The 15,770-nt window shown below is 44.2% G+C and overlaps 1 protein-coding gene across 7 annotated transcripts in view; it reads right to left on the reverse strand.

Annotated features, from left to right (window-relative positions):
- Window positions 1-498: 498 nt before the first annotated feature.
- pecam1a (platelet and endothelial cell adhesion molecule 1a) overlaps window positions 499-15,770 on the reverse strand; it is an 80,992-nt gene continuing 65,720 nt past the window's right edge. For 6 of the 7 annotated variants that reach the window (XM_068003926.1, XM_068003928.1, XM_068003924.1 and 3 more), the window contains 3 exons: window positions 12,285-12,344; window positions 7,283-7,311; window positions 499-4,666 (listed from right to left, as the gene is read on the reverse strand). In XM_068003926.1, the coding sequence (XP_067860027.1) occupies window positions 4,520-4,666; window positions 7,283-7,311; window positions 12,285-12,344 (236 nt within the window). In that variant the 3' untranslated portion in view covers window positions 499-4,519. The remainder of the gene's footprint in view (window positions 4,667-7,282; window positions 7,312-12,284; window positions 12,345-15,770) is intronic. The other variant, XM_068003927.1, reaches the window with a different exon arrangement.

The following is a 15,770-nucleotide window of genomic DNA, read 5'->3' on the forward strand; positions in this document are numbered from 1 at the left end:
AGTTATAGCAAGAGACCAGCAGAATCCACAAAGAATTTCGGGCCCGTTATCTTTATGTCCTGTATTTTGCCCTGGTTTCAGGAAACTGCAATTTGGACTATTTTTGCACTATTTGTTTTCACATAAACAATTAAATACTATTATCAATAAATTAGCACTAAGGTTTATAAAGGATTAAAAATTCTGATTTTTATTTTAAAATGCCTCTGTAGTGGACTTCGAAGAGATGCATATGAGCTGGCAGCAGAGTTTACAGTAGGGGAAGTGGGCACTGATATCCTCCAATTTTCCTTCTCTGTGGGGAAGCAACTAGTCTATACTTGGTGCCTTCCACAGTGGCATAGTTGAGATTAGGAACCAATGTAATGAATTGTAGGCATAAACCCATGCCCTGCTACTCTTTTGCACAGCAATTTGGATGTCCAATATCCTGTACTAATATACAGCCCTACAACTTGTGTTTTTATGGCCCACTAGAAATAAATCACACATTTCCAGTTATAAAAAGCATAATTTTTATTTATTTCACTATTAATTGAAATATAGAATTCAGCTATTAATAACCATAATGAATTTATCAAAACCAAAAAAAAAATTTCCCCCTCCCCCAACCAACTAACCACAGCATTTTTAGTTATTTTTCCTCACCCTTCTTCAGACCTTTCCTCCGAGCTTGGCACCACCATCCACAAACCAAGAGGGCAGCCAGACAACCTATTCCAAACAATCTCTCAGAAGAGCTATTTAACCGGATGTAGGAACTTTATTTTTACTTTCTCCACCAATGAACTGCACCAAGGAAAGAAAGATTTATATAGTGCCTTTCATGTCCTCAGGATATTCTTTACAACCAACAAACTGCTTTTTTGTAGGCAGCCAATTTGCACTAAGTCCCACAAACAGCAATGAAATCTGATTTTGCTAGTGTTGGTTAAGGGATAAATGTTGGCCAGGATATCAGGAGAAATGCCCTGCTCTTCTTCAAATAGTGCCATGGGATATTTTATGTCCGCCTAAAAGGGTAGATGGGGTCTTGGTTTAATGTTTCATTGGAAAGATGGCACCTCCAAGTATGTCAACCTAGATTGTGGGCTCGATGTTACCAGGGCTGCGGGTTCACGGCGGGGGGGCTATCGGGCGCGTGGGTAACGCGCCCGGTGAAATTAGTCAGCCCCCCGCGCGATCGCAGCCCAATTGGATCCACTTACCTGGTCTTCCGGGTTCCCCACTGCTGATCTGCGCATCGGGCGGGCTGCGCATGCGCAGTAAGACCTGTCAGCTGGAGGAGCTCTATTTAAAGGGGCAGTCCTCCACTGACAGATGCTGCAACAAATAGAACGAATTACTGCATGGAGCAGCCCAGGGGGAAGGCTGCTTCCAGTTTAATGATGCCTCACTCCAGGTATCAATACATGGGATGCGGAGGAGGGGGAGGACAGAGATCTTCCCCCTGGCGGGCGGGAGGAAGCGGCCTGCCTCTGCCACTAGGAATGCCTGGCTCGAGGTGGCAGAGGAGGTCATCTGCACCACCAACATATCGCCCACCTGCATACAATGCAGGAGGCGCTCCAATGACCGCAGTAGGTCAGCCAAACTGAGTACACTCCATCTGCCACATCACCCCCCCACCCCACACCTCCTTCTGCACTGCCAACACTACTCTGTCACATCACCCCTCATACCCACTCAAACCTCATCCTCATCTTACCTGCACTTACTCACCTCGCCAGTACTCATCCCGCCACTACCACGCAACCCAATCCTCATACAATCTCATGGCTCTATCTCATACTCACCCTCTCGTGCATCTCTTTCACGGTCAGCCTTACTCAACCTGCCACTACCTGTGCTGCGGCCACAGGGCATGCATCAGATATGTGCAGTAGGCAGCGTAAGGCAAATGTGTCGTGCGCATGAAGGGGATACACAAGGGTGTTTGAGGGTTTGTCATGGTTGTTACTTATATTGAATTTCTGACCAACTCACATTACATATTATATTGGCACCACTACTGCCATGTCTTTGCGAATCTTGTCTGGTTTGTGCAATAATGCCCTTTCCTGAGGATCACTATGAAGACCCACAACTGATGCCACCCATTGCGTCACTGCAGAGTGGGTATAGGTGTATTTGCAGGGCTCTTTTGTGCAGACGGCTGAGAGACGTCGGCGATGTCCCCGGTGGCACCCTGGAAGGATGCGGAGGAGAAGTTGTTGAGGGCAGTGGTGACTTTGACAGCGACAGGTAAGAAGATGGTGCTCGGGCCAGCCAGGAGCGGCTTGGCATGAAGGAGGCTGCAGATGTCCACGACTACATGTCGAGTGACTCTGAGCCTCCATGTGCACTGCTGCTCAGAGAGGTCCAGGAAGCTGAGCCTCGGTCTGTGGACCCTGTGGCTAGGGTAGTGCCCTCTGCGACGCATCTTTCTCTGCGGTAGCCCTCCCTCCTGCTGTACAGGTGGATGTGTCACAGCACTCTGTTGTGGAGCTCCACGTGTCAGAGGTGGATGGCGAGGCTGGCGAGGCTGGTGATGCTGTTCGCCCTCCGAGGAGGTCATGACTGCAGCTACGGCGGCCCCCATCCGGAAGATGTACATCTGAGGGGGTCAGCAAGGTAGGTACATATCTCTGGACCCCGGGGTAAGTGTGCAAGTTGGTGACTTTGATTGTCAGGAGGAGGGTGGTGGAGGCCAAACTTTGTCCCAAGTGACAGAGTGACCTCCTGCAATGAGTGAGGGTCTCCACCCCCCACCTGTCAAATGGACCTTTGCAGCTGCCACAGGCTGATGGCTGCAACAGGTCCATTTGAACTGGGAGTGTTTCCCCCAGTACGGGAAACAGTCCCAGTTTGCTATAAAATCCCATCCCTCCTCACATAATCCCTTAATCAGGTCAGTTAATGACCTGAACAAGCAAAATAAATAGCTTCAAGTTGCATCCCGCTGGCTTTAATTGCCTGCGGGATTCCCACCAGCGGGGGCTGTACATGCACGCCGGCGCGTCAGTGGGGAACCCGGAAGTGGGCGGGTTGGAGCCAGGCTCCCGACCCGCTCCGGGATTCTCTGATTTTTGGAGCCCCCCCGCCAGGAACGCACCTGATAGGGCATCATTTTAGCACCCGCTATGTGTTCAATTCCTGGAGTGGGTGTGACCCTGTGACCTTTTGACTCATAGGTGAGAGTGCTATCACTGATCCAAGGCTGACATTAATTGCCATTAATAAATTCTAATTTACACAAAAAAGGTCAATTTGAGCAACGCTTGTTTTCTCATTTGACGCCTAATAAAGAGCCATGTATAGTCTGAAAGCTAAATAAAAGCTGTCACATTTCAGGGTTTCATTAGCGATAGGCAAAAGGAGAATTTATTTGTCAACCAACATGTGACAGAAGTCAAAGTTATTCAGTGGTGCATATGTATAACATTGGGCTCTGATTTTAGAAATAATGCACCATTTAATCATCTTCAGCTTCTCCTTTATCTTGCTCCAGTTTTGCCCTACTTTAAAATACAATGTAAGTCCTGCATTTACTACAACTAAATTCTTGTGCATTAAGTCATATTTATAGGTTTTGCAATTAGCCATCATTGCTACTTTGTGCTCTTCTTTCCACCCCAATACATTTTTAATGCAGTTTTTATTTTCTTACACTCCCTCATCATTTCATTTGTAAACAATTTTACAACACCAAGTTATAGTCCAGCAATTTTATTTTAAATTCACAAGCTTTCGGAGACTTCCTCCTTCCTCAGGTAAATGTTCAGGAGCCGAAAGCTTGTGAATTTAAAATAAAATTGCTGGACTATAACTTGGTGTTGTAAAATTGTTTACAATTGTCAACCCCAGTCCATCACCGGCATCTCCACATCATCATTTCATAGATGAGAAGGTGGTCAAGCAACATGTGCCTAGGTCTCTCCTTTTGAGCTGGCTAGTAAGCGGTTCATGAATCTGTCTTGGATGATGTGCTGTATGATTTTTAAAAATTCTTTTCCACTGGTAAACTAGCTTAGCCTTGGCTTGGTGCTTTCTCCCATCCTTATAAGAACATAAGAAATAGGAGCAGGAATAGGCCATACAGCCCCTCAAGACTGCTCCACCATTCAATAAGATCATGGCTGATCTTCTACCTCAACTCCACTTTCCCACCCAATCCCCATATCCCTTGATTCCCTTAGACTCCAAATATCTATGGATGTCAGTCTTGATTATACCCTCAGTGACACCGCTGATGTTAGAGCCATATAGAATTGTAGGCATGAATATGCATCTCATTACTCTATGGCACCGTAGAGCATCAATTCACAAAGCCATCATGCTCTATGTTCTGTTTTCTCTATTTCGAAGCGTGTTTATTTTTCTTCTTACACATGCAGAATCTATTTTTAATCATCTTAAAATGTTGCCCTGTTATTTAATACAAAATGAGAAGAACACCATGATCTCAATTAACAAAGCAAGTAGCTATTTACAACTCATTGGTTTACTGATGTCCAATTAGTAAAATACAGTCATAGATCTAAGATTCTGACTTTTCTGGAGCCCCTCGCCGTAACTCATTCAAAGTAATAAGGGCATATATTGTTCTTTCTTGTGGTTGCGGCACATTATCATTCTGCAGAGCTGATGGATCAAGTTGCATATATAAAACTTCATTATTTTCATCCTGTTAATAGAAAATATCAGTCAGAACTATTTCTGTTCTGTTCCATTTATACTTATATGTCACTGTTATGAATAAACGCAGACTTAGTACAAGATTCTGTTTACAATAGCTCAAATGTGTTAGCAAAAAACAGGTATCTTAAATTACACCTTTTCTGAAAGCTTCCTGTGTCAAATCACTTAGTTGTTTCATCAATCAAAAAGCATGAAGTGGATGTGTACAATTGCACTATAACTGCCCCTGAAATGGACAGCATTCATACACCATGATCATTCCTATGATCATCCATTTTTCTCCTCACTGCTGCAATTTTTGGGAGAGGGGTTTTCTTGTATGTTTCCCTATGCATGCACAAGAATAAGAATAAGTATGGAAAGAACTGTTGCTTTTGTCACACAATACAAAATTGCTAACTGTTCTAAGATTTTTGAAAACAGAAACAGGTGGCAAGACAGAGAGAATTGGGAAAGGAGTTCCAGAGGACAGGAGCATTGTGGCTGAATGGACAGGCACCAATTGTGGAGTGAAAAAGTGGGGGACAAGATGAAACCCTGTGTTACAGGAGCCTAAAGTGCATATGGAGAAATAAGGCAGAAGTAGATTCCTAAGATGGGTGAAATGAGGCTCAGGAAGGATTTGAAAATGAGAGAGAGAATTTTGAGTTCAACTTACTGGGACACAGGGAGCCAGTGGAGCTGGGAGAATATGAGGTAATGGGTGTGCAGGGGAGGAGGCCAGCTGCAACGTTTAAAGCTTGAATGCGGGTGAGTTGAAGCTTATGGAGGATTAAGTTGGTGAGGTTGGCTACAAGAGTGTTAGTGAATTTGGTGAATCAAGGTGATGAAGACGTGGAATAATGCTTTGGCAGCAGAGAGGGAGCGCTGGGGCAGAGGTGGATTGTGTGGCTGAGGTGGAAGAATGGTCTTGATAAAGGAGTGGATTTGAGGAAGGTAGCTGAGCTCAGGGCATGCAGTATGCCATGATTTTACACTTCCCGATTAAGCCTCAAATTGCAGCCAAGGATATTGGAAGTCAAGTCCAGAAGCATAGTGGGAACCAAAACCGATGGCTTCAGTTTTTCCGACATTAATTTGGAGATTTTGGCTCAGCTGGGCTTTGATGTCAGACAAGCAAGTTGAAGAGTATAGCAACAGATTTTGGATTGATGGGGGAGGCAGAGAGATAGAGCTGTGCATCATCAGCTTACATATGGAAGGTGACCCCATGCTTTTAGATGGTGACAAAGAATTACATAGATGATGGAGGGAAGGGATGAATATCTTGGGTACAAAGGAGGTGACCTGGATGGAAACCGAGGATGAATCTACAGGTTACAAAGGACCCAGTCACGCCACCTTTCATTTCTCCCCCCTTGGCTACTTTCCCACCCCAATCTCTGCCCCAACCCAGTACTGTACACAGCACTCCAACTGCAGCATAACTAAGGTCAAACACAAGTCCATTACCTCCTTATTTCTGTAATCTATGCCTCTAGGTACAAAACTAAAGATTCTGTTTACATTTTTATAGCCATACCTACTAGTACTATCATGTTTAATGACCAAGACCTCACTGCTTTTCAATTCCATTTAAAATCTTACAATTTAAGATGTTTTTCCTTTTATTATTCTTAAATGCAAAGTGTATTATTTCATATTTTCTACATTAAATTGTATCTGCTACCAGTTTGCCCACTGCTAGCCTATTTTCTGGCAGGCTTTCATAGTCTTCATAACAATTTACCATTGTATCAAATTTAGTGTCATCGGCAAATTTCAGTATTGTTCTCTGAATTCCTAAGTCCATACTAGTTATGTATATAGTAAGGAAGGGCAGGCCCAACACTGGCGTGCCATTCATTGCATCTTTCCAATCTGAGGAACTTCCTTTTTACGCCTAGCATTTGCTTTCTGATGTCCAACCATTTCTCTATCCATGTGTCCACATTCCCCTTAATTCCATGTGCCATTATATTTACCATAGGAGGTCCCTTATGTGCTACTTTATCAAATACTTTAAAAAAATCAATATAAACCACACCCCCTGCATTTCCTTTATCGATGTTCTCTGTTGTTTCTTCAAAGAATTCTATAAATTTGCATTTATTGTAGTCATTGTTGCTTTATAAGTAAATGCAGCAGCCAATTTGCACCCAGAAAAGTCCAATAAAGATCTGAAATGCAACTTCAAATTAAACTGTGAGGGTAGGACAAGTGCTCACAGGTTCAAAATAGTGAAAGGCAATTTACACCAATGTCTGGAAATTCTTCTTCACACAAAGAATGAGCAACATGTGAAATGGACTTCTCGGTAAGGTAATGGAAGCAAAAACCCTGGTATCATTTAAGAAATAGTTGGATGCTGGGGTGGGGGGGTGGTGGGGGTTGGTGGTGGATGGTAGGATCTCTCTGGATGGATCAACTAAGATTGTATAAATGGCATTCATCCATATCTATCTGATTTTATAAGCTAGGAAATTGTGATCCTCAAATGATATATACCGTGCGAATTTTAAGTAGATTGATGCCCCTGTTAAAATAGCAGAGGAATTTGATATGAATGTGTTAAGTACTCGTACAGTAATATTACATACAGTAATTTCTCAGCTTTACTTACTGAGGAGAAATTGACGTCAGCGTTGGCAGCTATAAGAACACAATTGAATTAACATAATTAAGTGGAAGTTAATTATGCTTTACACAAATTAAATCTTAAACACATATTATGTTTATCTTCCTGTACTCATCACTCTGCTTCTACACCACTGTCTCTGTCTTGGTGTTTTTCTGTTTATCTTGCAGTGTTTCTCTCCATTGCTGTCACACATGTTCCCTTGTTACGGTGTCTGTTTGTTGCAACTCTCCTCACTCTATTTCGCTGCCTCTTGGTTTAGGAGAAGGGAAGCTTGAAACCAGAGTGAACAGGAAGTGTAACAGACTCAAACTGGAAGGAATATGAAAGTGAGCTATTTCTGCAGTTCTCTCTGTCTGAGAAGTAGGGAAGCATTAGCAATATCTAAGTCTATGGCACAGCAGTGTGTCTTATCAAGGTGGATCATAACTGAAAGGTTTAAGGGTTACACTTTCCTGTTGCCTTCAAAGTTATTTTAGATGTTTGTCGATATCTCTAATTCTGGGTATCCTGATTACTTTTGCAACTATACTGCAATGTATGCGAGCTTGCAATGATAAAATGCCTTATCACTTCCTCAGGATGTTCCGAAGCATGCGTCAAATTACTCTTTTATTTGAAGCGTGGTCATTGCTGTACTTTCCTTTACTCTTTGTCAGAAAAAAATAATTAAATTAATCATCGAGCAGGAGCAGCAATTTAAGCAGGTTTGCTCAGAGTCAGGATCAGCAAATCAACTGATTTTCTAGGGCACTGAACCTAGAAAAATAAAAATAAAACTGAAAAGCAACAGAATCCACATTTGGGAAATCAGCTGACCTGCCTGTCCTGATGTTGAGTGAACCCATGCACCTGCTTGAAATTTGTACTCCCAGTCTGTAGTAGTGTCCCGCTGTTTCCTTAACTTAGTGGCAGGCCTGGCACTGAGGCTGGGCGGGAGGTAGACTTCCAAGCCCTGAGGAAAAGGGTAGGGAGGCCCACTGTGAGGGCCTTGAGGGAGGTTCATTTCCATTACAGAAGGGGAGCTGTAGGAGTGAAGCTCAGGAGCTAGGCCGAGGTGGGGAAGTGTGGTAAGCTGAAGCTGGCATTGAGGTCAGGTCATAGTGTCTGAAAGGGAGAGTTTTAAAAAATTGCCAGAATATGATGGTGATTACTGTGATTGATTTTGTGATCTTTGTGCTAGTTCTAATTTGTGGTTCATTGATTGCAAAAAAAGAAAGTTTTGGTAGAATATGTATGGTCAGAAAGATTTTTTTTGCCATTGGTGAAATCACCTTGGGCAGCAAGTGAGCGGTAAGTTTCTTTTTAAAATTTTCATTTTAAGATTTAATAGAACTGTTCAAAATCATGAAGGGTTTTGATAGGGTAAATAAGGAAAAATTGTTTCCAGTGGCAGAAGGGTCGGTAATCAGAGAACACAGATTTACGGTAATTGGTAAAACAGCCAGAGGTGAGATGAGAATTTTTTTAATGCAGCAACCAATATGATCTGGAATGCACTGCCTGAAAGAGTGGTGGCAGCAGATTCAATAGTAACTTTCAAAAGGGAATTGGATAAATACTTGAAGTTGAGAAAATTGCAGGGCTATGGGGAAAGAGCAGGTGAGTGGGCGAATTGGGCTAGCTCTTTCAAATAGCCGGCAACAACAACTTGCTTTTATATATGATGTGGAGATGCCGGTGATGGACTGGGGTTGACAATTGTAAACAATTTTACAACACCAAGTTATAGTCCAGCAATTTTATTTTAAATTCACAAGCTTTCGGAGGCTTCCCCCTTCGTCAGGTGAACGATGTGAAATGAGATCCTCGAAATGAAATCGCATTTATAATTCACAGAACAATGTTTGGTGAGTACAGACAGTTTTTTCAACTGTTCGTTGCCAAGGCAATCAGTGTGCAGACAGACAGGTGTTACCTGCCAGGTCTCACAGAATATACAAATCACCAAAAAAAAACAAAAAAAAACAGAGATAGAGAGGTAGAAACATAGAAAAGACAGCAACTGACCCGTTATATTAAAAACAGATAACATTTGTTCGCTGGTGGGGTAACGTGTAGCGTGACATGAACCCAAGATCCCGGTTGAGGCCGTCCTCATGGGTGCGGAATTTGGCTATCAATTTCTGCTCGACGATTTTGCGTTGTCGTGTGTCTCGAAGGCCGCCTTGGAGAACGCTTACCCGAAGGTCGGTGGATGAATGTCCATGACTGCTGAAGTGTTCCCCGACTGGGAGGGAACCCTCCTGTTTGGCGATTGTTGCGCGGTGTCCGTTCATCCGTTGTCGCAGCGTCTGCATGGTCTCGCCAATGTACCATGCTCTGGGGCATCCTTTCCTGCAACGTATGAGGTAGACAACGTTGGCCGAGTCACAGGAGTATGAACCATGCACCTGGTGGGTGGTGTCCTCTCGTGTGATGGTGGTATCTGTGTCAATGATCTGGCATGTCTTGCAGAGGTTACCGTGGCAGGGTTGTGTGGTGTCGTGGACGCTGTTCTCTTGAAAGCTAGGTAATTTGCTGCGAACGATGGTCTGTTTGAGGTTGGGTGGCTGTTTAAAGGCGAGTAGTGGAGGTGTGGGGATGGCCATAGCGAGGTGTTTGTCCTCATTGATGACATGTTGAAGGCTGCGGAGAACATGGCGTAGTTTCTCCGCTCCGGGGAAGTACTGGACGACAAAGGGTACTCTGTTGGTTGCGTCCCGTGTTAGTCTCCTGAGGAGGTCTATGCGATTTTTTGCTGTGGCCCGTCGGAACTGTCGATCGATGAGTCGAGCGTCATATCCCGTTCTTACTAGGGCGTCTTTCAGCGTCTGTAGGTGTCCATCGCGTTCCTCCTCGTCTGAGCAGACCCTGTGTATTCGCAGGGCCTGTCCATAGGGGATGGCCTCTTTGACGTGGTTAGGGTGGAAGCTGGAAAAGTGGAGCATCGTGAGGTTGTCCGTGGGCTTACGGTAGAGTGAGGTGCTGAGGTGCCCGTCTTTGATGGAGATTCGTGTGTCCAAGAAAGAAACTGATTCTGAGGAGTAGTCCATGGTGAGCTTGATGGTGGGATGGAACTTGTTGATGTTATCGTGTAGTCTCTTTAGTGATTCCTTGCCGTGGGTCCATAGAAAGAAAATGTCGTCGATGTATCTGGTGTATAGTGTTGGTTGGAGGTCTTGTGCAGTGAAGAAGTCCTGCTCGAACTCGTGTGTCTCCAAGGCGGCCTTCGAGACACACGACAACGCAAAATCGTCGAGCAGAAATTGATAGCCAAATTCCGCACCCATGAGGACGGCCTCAACCGGGATCTTGGGTTCATGTCACGCTACACGTTACCCCACCAGCGAACAAATGTTATCTGTTTTTAATATAACGGGTCAGTTGCTGTCTTTTCTATGTTTCTACCTCTCTATCTCTGTTTTTTTTTGTTTTTTTTTGGTGATTTGTATATTCTGTGAGACCTGGCAGGTAACACCTGTCTGTCTGCACACTGATTGCCTTGGCAACGAACAGTTGAAAAAACTGTCTGTACTCACCAAGCATTGTTCTGTGAATTATAAATGCGATTTCATTTCGAGGATCTCATTTCACATCGTTCACCTGACGAAGGGGGAAGCCTCCGAAAGCTTGTGAATTTAAAATAAAATTGCTGGACTATAACTTGGTGTTGTAAAATTGTTTACAATTGCTTTTATATAGTGTCTTTAACATAGTAAAATGTCCCAAAGAGCTTCAGAGGAGCGATTATCAAACAAAATTTGACATTGAGCCTCATACAAAGATATTAGGCCAGGTGACCAAAAGCTTGGTCAAAGAGGTAGGTTTTAAGGAGCAACTTAAAGGAGGATAGAGAAGCGGAGAGGTTTAGGGAGGGAATTCCAGAGCTTAGGGTCCAGGCAGCTGAAGGCATGGCTGCCAATGGTGGAGCGATTAAATCGGGGATGCGCCAGAAGCAAGAATTGGAGGAGCGCAGAGATCTTGGAAGGTTGTACGGCTGGATGAGGTTACAGAGATAGGGAGGGGCGAGGCCATGGAGGGATTTGAAAACAAGGATGAGAATTTTAAAATTGAGGTGTCCCTGGATCAGGAACCAATGTAGGTCAGTGAGCGCAGGGTAATGGTGAACGGGACTTGGTGCGAGTTAGGATACGGGCAGCAGAGTTTGGATGAGCTCAAGTTTATGGAGAGTGGAAGGTGGGAGGCCAACCAGGAGAGCCTTGGAATAGTCAATGGCTTCGGTCTTCTCAATATTTAATTGGAGGAAATCTTTGCTCATCCACTGCTGGATGTCGGACAAGCAGTGTGACAAATCAAAGACAGTGGAGGGGTTGAGGGAGATGGTGGTGAAGTACAGTTGGCACAATGGACCGAATAGCCTCCTTCTGTGCTATATAATTCTATGATTCTCGTTACTCCCCCATTCATGCTGAAAAAGCAGGGCAACAGTGAGGCAAAAATCACACCCTGTGATTTTTACATTCTGTTTGGTATGAATTTCTCAATGTTGTTAGGAGACCTATAGAAACAGTACTACAATAATTTTTGAATTTCTTACAGGTAAGTGGGACAACTTTGGACAATTAAAAGGAGGTTGGGATCACTGTACTAAGTAATAGTTAGTCGGTACACCTGTAGCTTTGATGGAACGGCTTTAGTATATCCAGGTGTACCAAATGAGCTATATTACCGTATGTTTAAAATTGAAATAGGGAACAATTGAAACTACCTGAGATAGTTCTGTAGTACTTCAATAATTTTAGTATCATTATAGAAATATTTCAGCATAATATGAATAGCTATATGTACATTGTTGTAATTCCTACTTAATGTAAAAACAAAACTCAAAAATAAGCAGCTTTTTTAAAAAAGGCATAGATTTTACAGTAAAATTCAGCAAGAAAAACAGGGTAGTCTCGCTCCCAATACAAGCAGCAGTTGTGAAAATAGCAAAAATAGTTCCACCTTTTACTTATTACGAATAAAATAAAAAATGGCATTTTACCTTTTCCTTTAGATGTCACATTGGTGTAGTCTCCTTCGCAATCACTTTCAGAATCAGCTCCTGTAAATGTATAGCCTTGTATAAGAAGTGTTTTTACAAATTTCAGGTCTGTTCTAGATACTCTCTTGGGTTCAGCCACACTAGTCTCTCCCATAAGCAGATCCTGCACCACTTACGATTAGGGATTTGCCTTTATTCCCAATATCCAGTCATACGCTGGCATGTGTGGAGCTGTAACATTGAAAGCCCTGAGTTATATGAACTGGATACCATAATCTCACATGAGCGATCACATGCACTTGCATAATCAAACAACAACAACTTGCATTTATATAGCGCCTTTAATGTAGTAAAACATCCTAAGGCGCTTCACAGGAGCGTCATCAAACAAAATTTGACACTGAGCCACATAAGGAGATATTAGGACAGGTGACCAAAAGCTTGGTCAAAGAGGTAGGTTTTAAGGAGTGTCTTAAAGGAGAAGAGAGAGGTTTAGTGAGGGAATTCCAGAGCTTGGGGCCTAGGCAGCTGAAGGCACGATTGCCAAAGGTGGAGTGATTAAAATTGGGGATGTGCAAGAGGCCAGAATTGGAGGAGCACAGAGATCTAGGAGGGTTGTAGGGCTGGAGGAGGTTACAGGATGGGGATAAGGAGGGGTGAGCCCATGGAGGGATTTGAAAACAAGGATGAGAATTTTAAAATTGAGGCGTTCCCGGACCGGGAGCCAATGTAGGTCAGCGAGCATTGGGGTGATGGGTGAACGGGACTTGGTGCCAGTTAGGATACGAGTAGCAGAGTTTTGAATGAGCTCAAGTTTGTGGATCGTGGAAGATGGGAGGCCAGCCAAGAGAGCATTGGAAAGTCGAGTCTAATGGTAACAAAGATGTCACTCACCTGACGAAGGAGGAAAGCTCCGAAAGCTTGTGATTTAAAATAAAACTGTTGGACTATAACCTGGTGTTGTGCAAGTCCTTACATAATGCAAGTCCTTACATGTGAAATAGATGATCTGGTCATTTATTTCACTGCTGTTTGTGGGACCTTGCTGTGCACAAATTGGCTGTCATGTTTCTTAAATTACAGCAGTGACTACACTTCAAAAGTACTTCATTGGCTGTAAGTGCTTTGGAATGTCCTGAGGATATGAAAGGCGCTTTATAAATGCAAGTTCTTTCTTTACACAGTTCTATTCTCCACCACTTTGCACATTACCTGAGTGCCATTGATAAAGGGTTGGGAGCATCACACCTGATGGCTAGTTTCCTGATAAAAATACATGGAGGCTTTCATGCATCACATACTGATGTGCTTTTAATAGGCAGTCCTGTTTGTGTAGTATAACCCTGCACCTGTAGTGATCAATTTTTGAAGGAGCTAATTACACAACAAGACTTTGTTAACCACAACCATGACCAGATGTAAACGCTTCTTTAATTTGAAGGAAATATACTTTATACTATGCGTTGGTGTTTTCTTAGACAGTCTCCACCCTTTCTGCTGGAGTAGATGCGTGTCTGTGCAATCATGGTGGGCACTCACAATGTAGTGGGTTGGTGTCAGTTCAGGGGAACTTGATCCAGGTGCACTTGTGCAGGGAACTATGACGTTTTAAGTAAAGTGGTTTATGATTAATCTTTGTCAGCTTCACGAGCATGTTACTGCTCAAGGGGTGTGGGCAAATCTGCAGACTGTGCCTTTTGATCTGGCTTCTCTATGGCCCGTTCTGAGCCTTCACCTCCCCTGCTATAATGCCTCAACATGTACTACAAAATTATGAATCGTACAGTAGAACACAATAATTTTGGAGACCTTTGATGGGCTGTACAGCAGGATACCCTTTGACCAAGTTGCGAACAGGGAATTGAATAAGTACTTGAAGGGAAAAAAATTTGCAGGGCTATGGGGAAAGGGCGGGGGAGTGGGACTAACTGGATTGCTTTTGCAGAGAGCCGGGACGGGCTCGACTGGCCGAATGGCCTCCTGTGCAGTAAACATTCTAGGTATCCATGAGTCTAGTGGATACTCCTGGTATCCCAGAAACCATCCTTTGAGGGCTGTCTATTCTTGGAACAAGGGTGGTACAATTGACTGACATAGACTGAAGGAGTTGTGGCTGCTGCCAGGGTACCTAGCATCTACCTGCATGATCAAATGCCCTTGGTCGTAGGTCATGTCCATCACCAAGAGTGGCTCAGTTGCACCACCATTGACCGAGCTGGCCGAGTCCTGAAGGACACAGCTGCCAGACTGGGCCTGCGGCAGGTGGTGAGCGAACCAACATGAGGGAAAAACTTACTTGACCTCGTCCTCACCAACCGACCTGTCGCAAATGCATCTGTCCATGACAGTATTGGTAGGAGTGACCACCGCACAGTCCTCGTGGAGACGAAGTCCTGTCTTCACACTGAGGATACCATCCAATGTGTTGTGTGGCACTACCACCGTGCTAAAATGGGATAGATTCAGAACAGATCTAGCAGATCAAAACTGGGCATCCAGGAGGTGCTGTGGGCCATCAGCAGCAGCAGAATTATATTCCAGCACAATCTGTAACCTCATGGCCTGGCATATTCCTCACTCTACCATTACCAACAAGCCAGGGGATCAACCCTGGTTCAATGAGGAGTGTAGAAGAGCATGCCAGGAGCGGCACCAGGCATACCTAAAAATGAGGTGCCAACCTGGTGAAGCTACAACTCAGGACTACATGCATGCTAAACAGCGGAAACAACATGCTATAGACAGAGCTAAGCGATTCCACAACCAACAATCAGCTCAAAGCTCTGCAGTCCTGCCACATCCAGTCGTGAATGGTGGTGGACAATTAAACAACTAACGGGAGGAGGAGGCTCTGTGAACAACCCCATCCTCAATGATGGCAGAGTCCAGCACGTGAGTGCAAAAGACAAGGCTGAAGCGTTTGCAACCATCTTCAACCAGAAGTGCCGAGTGGATGATCCATCTCGGCCTCCTCCCGATATCCCCACCATCACAGAAGCCAGTCTTCAGCCAATTCGATTCACTCCACGTAATATCAAGAAATGGCTGAGTGCACTGGATACAGCAAAGGCTATGGGCCCCGACAACATCCCAGCTGTAGTGCTGAAGACTTCTGCTCCAGAACTAGCTGCGCCTCTAGCCAAGCTGTTCCAGTACAGCTACAGCACTGGCATCTACCCGACAATGTGGAAAATTGCCCAGGTATGTCCCGTCCACAAAAAGCAGGACAAATCCAATCCAGCCAATTACCGCCCCATCAATCTACTCTCAATCATCAGCAAAGTGATGGAAGGTGTCGTCGACAGTGCTATCAAGTGGCACTTACTCACCAATAACCTGCTCACCGATGCTCAGTTTGGGTTCCGCCAGGACCATTCGGCTCCAGACCTCATTACAGCCTTGGTCCAAACATGGACAAAAGAGCTGAATTCCAGAGGTGAGGTGAGAGTGACTGCCCTTGACATCAAGGCAGCATTTGACCGAGTG

Source organism: Heptranchias perlo, chromosome 23 (genome assembly GCF_035084215.1).
Source record: "Heptranchias perlo isolate sHepPer1 chromosome 23, sHepPer1.hap1, whole genome shotgun sequence".
Classification (NCBI taxonomy): domain Eukaryota; kingdom Metazoa; phylum Chordata; class Chondrichthyes; order Hexanchiformes; family Hexanchidae; genus Heptranchias; species Heptranchias perlo.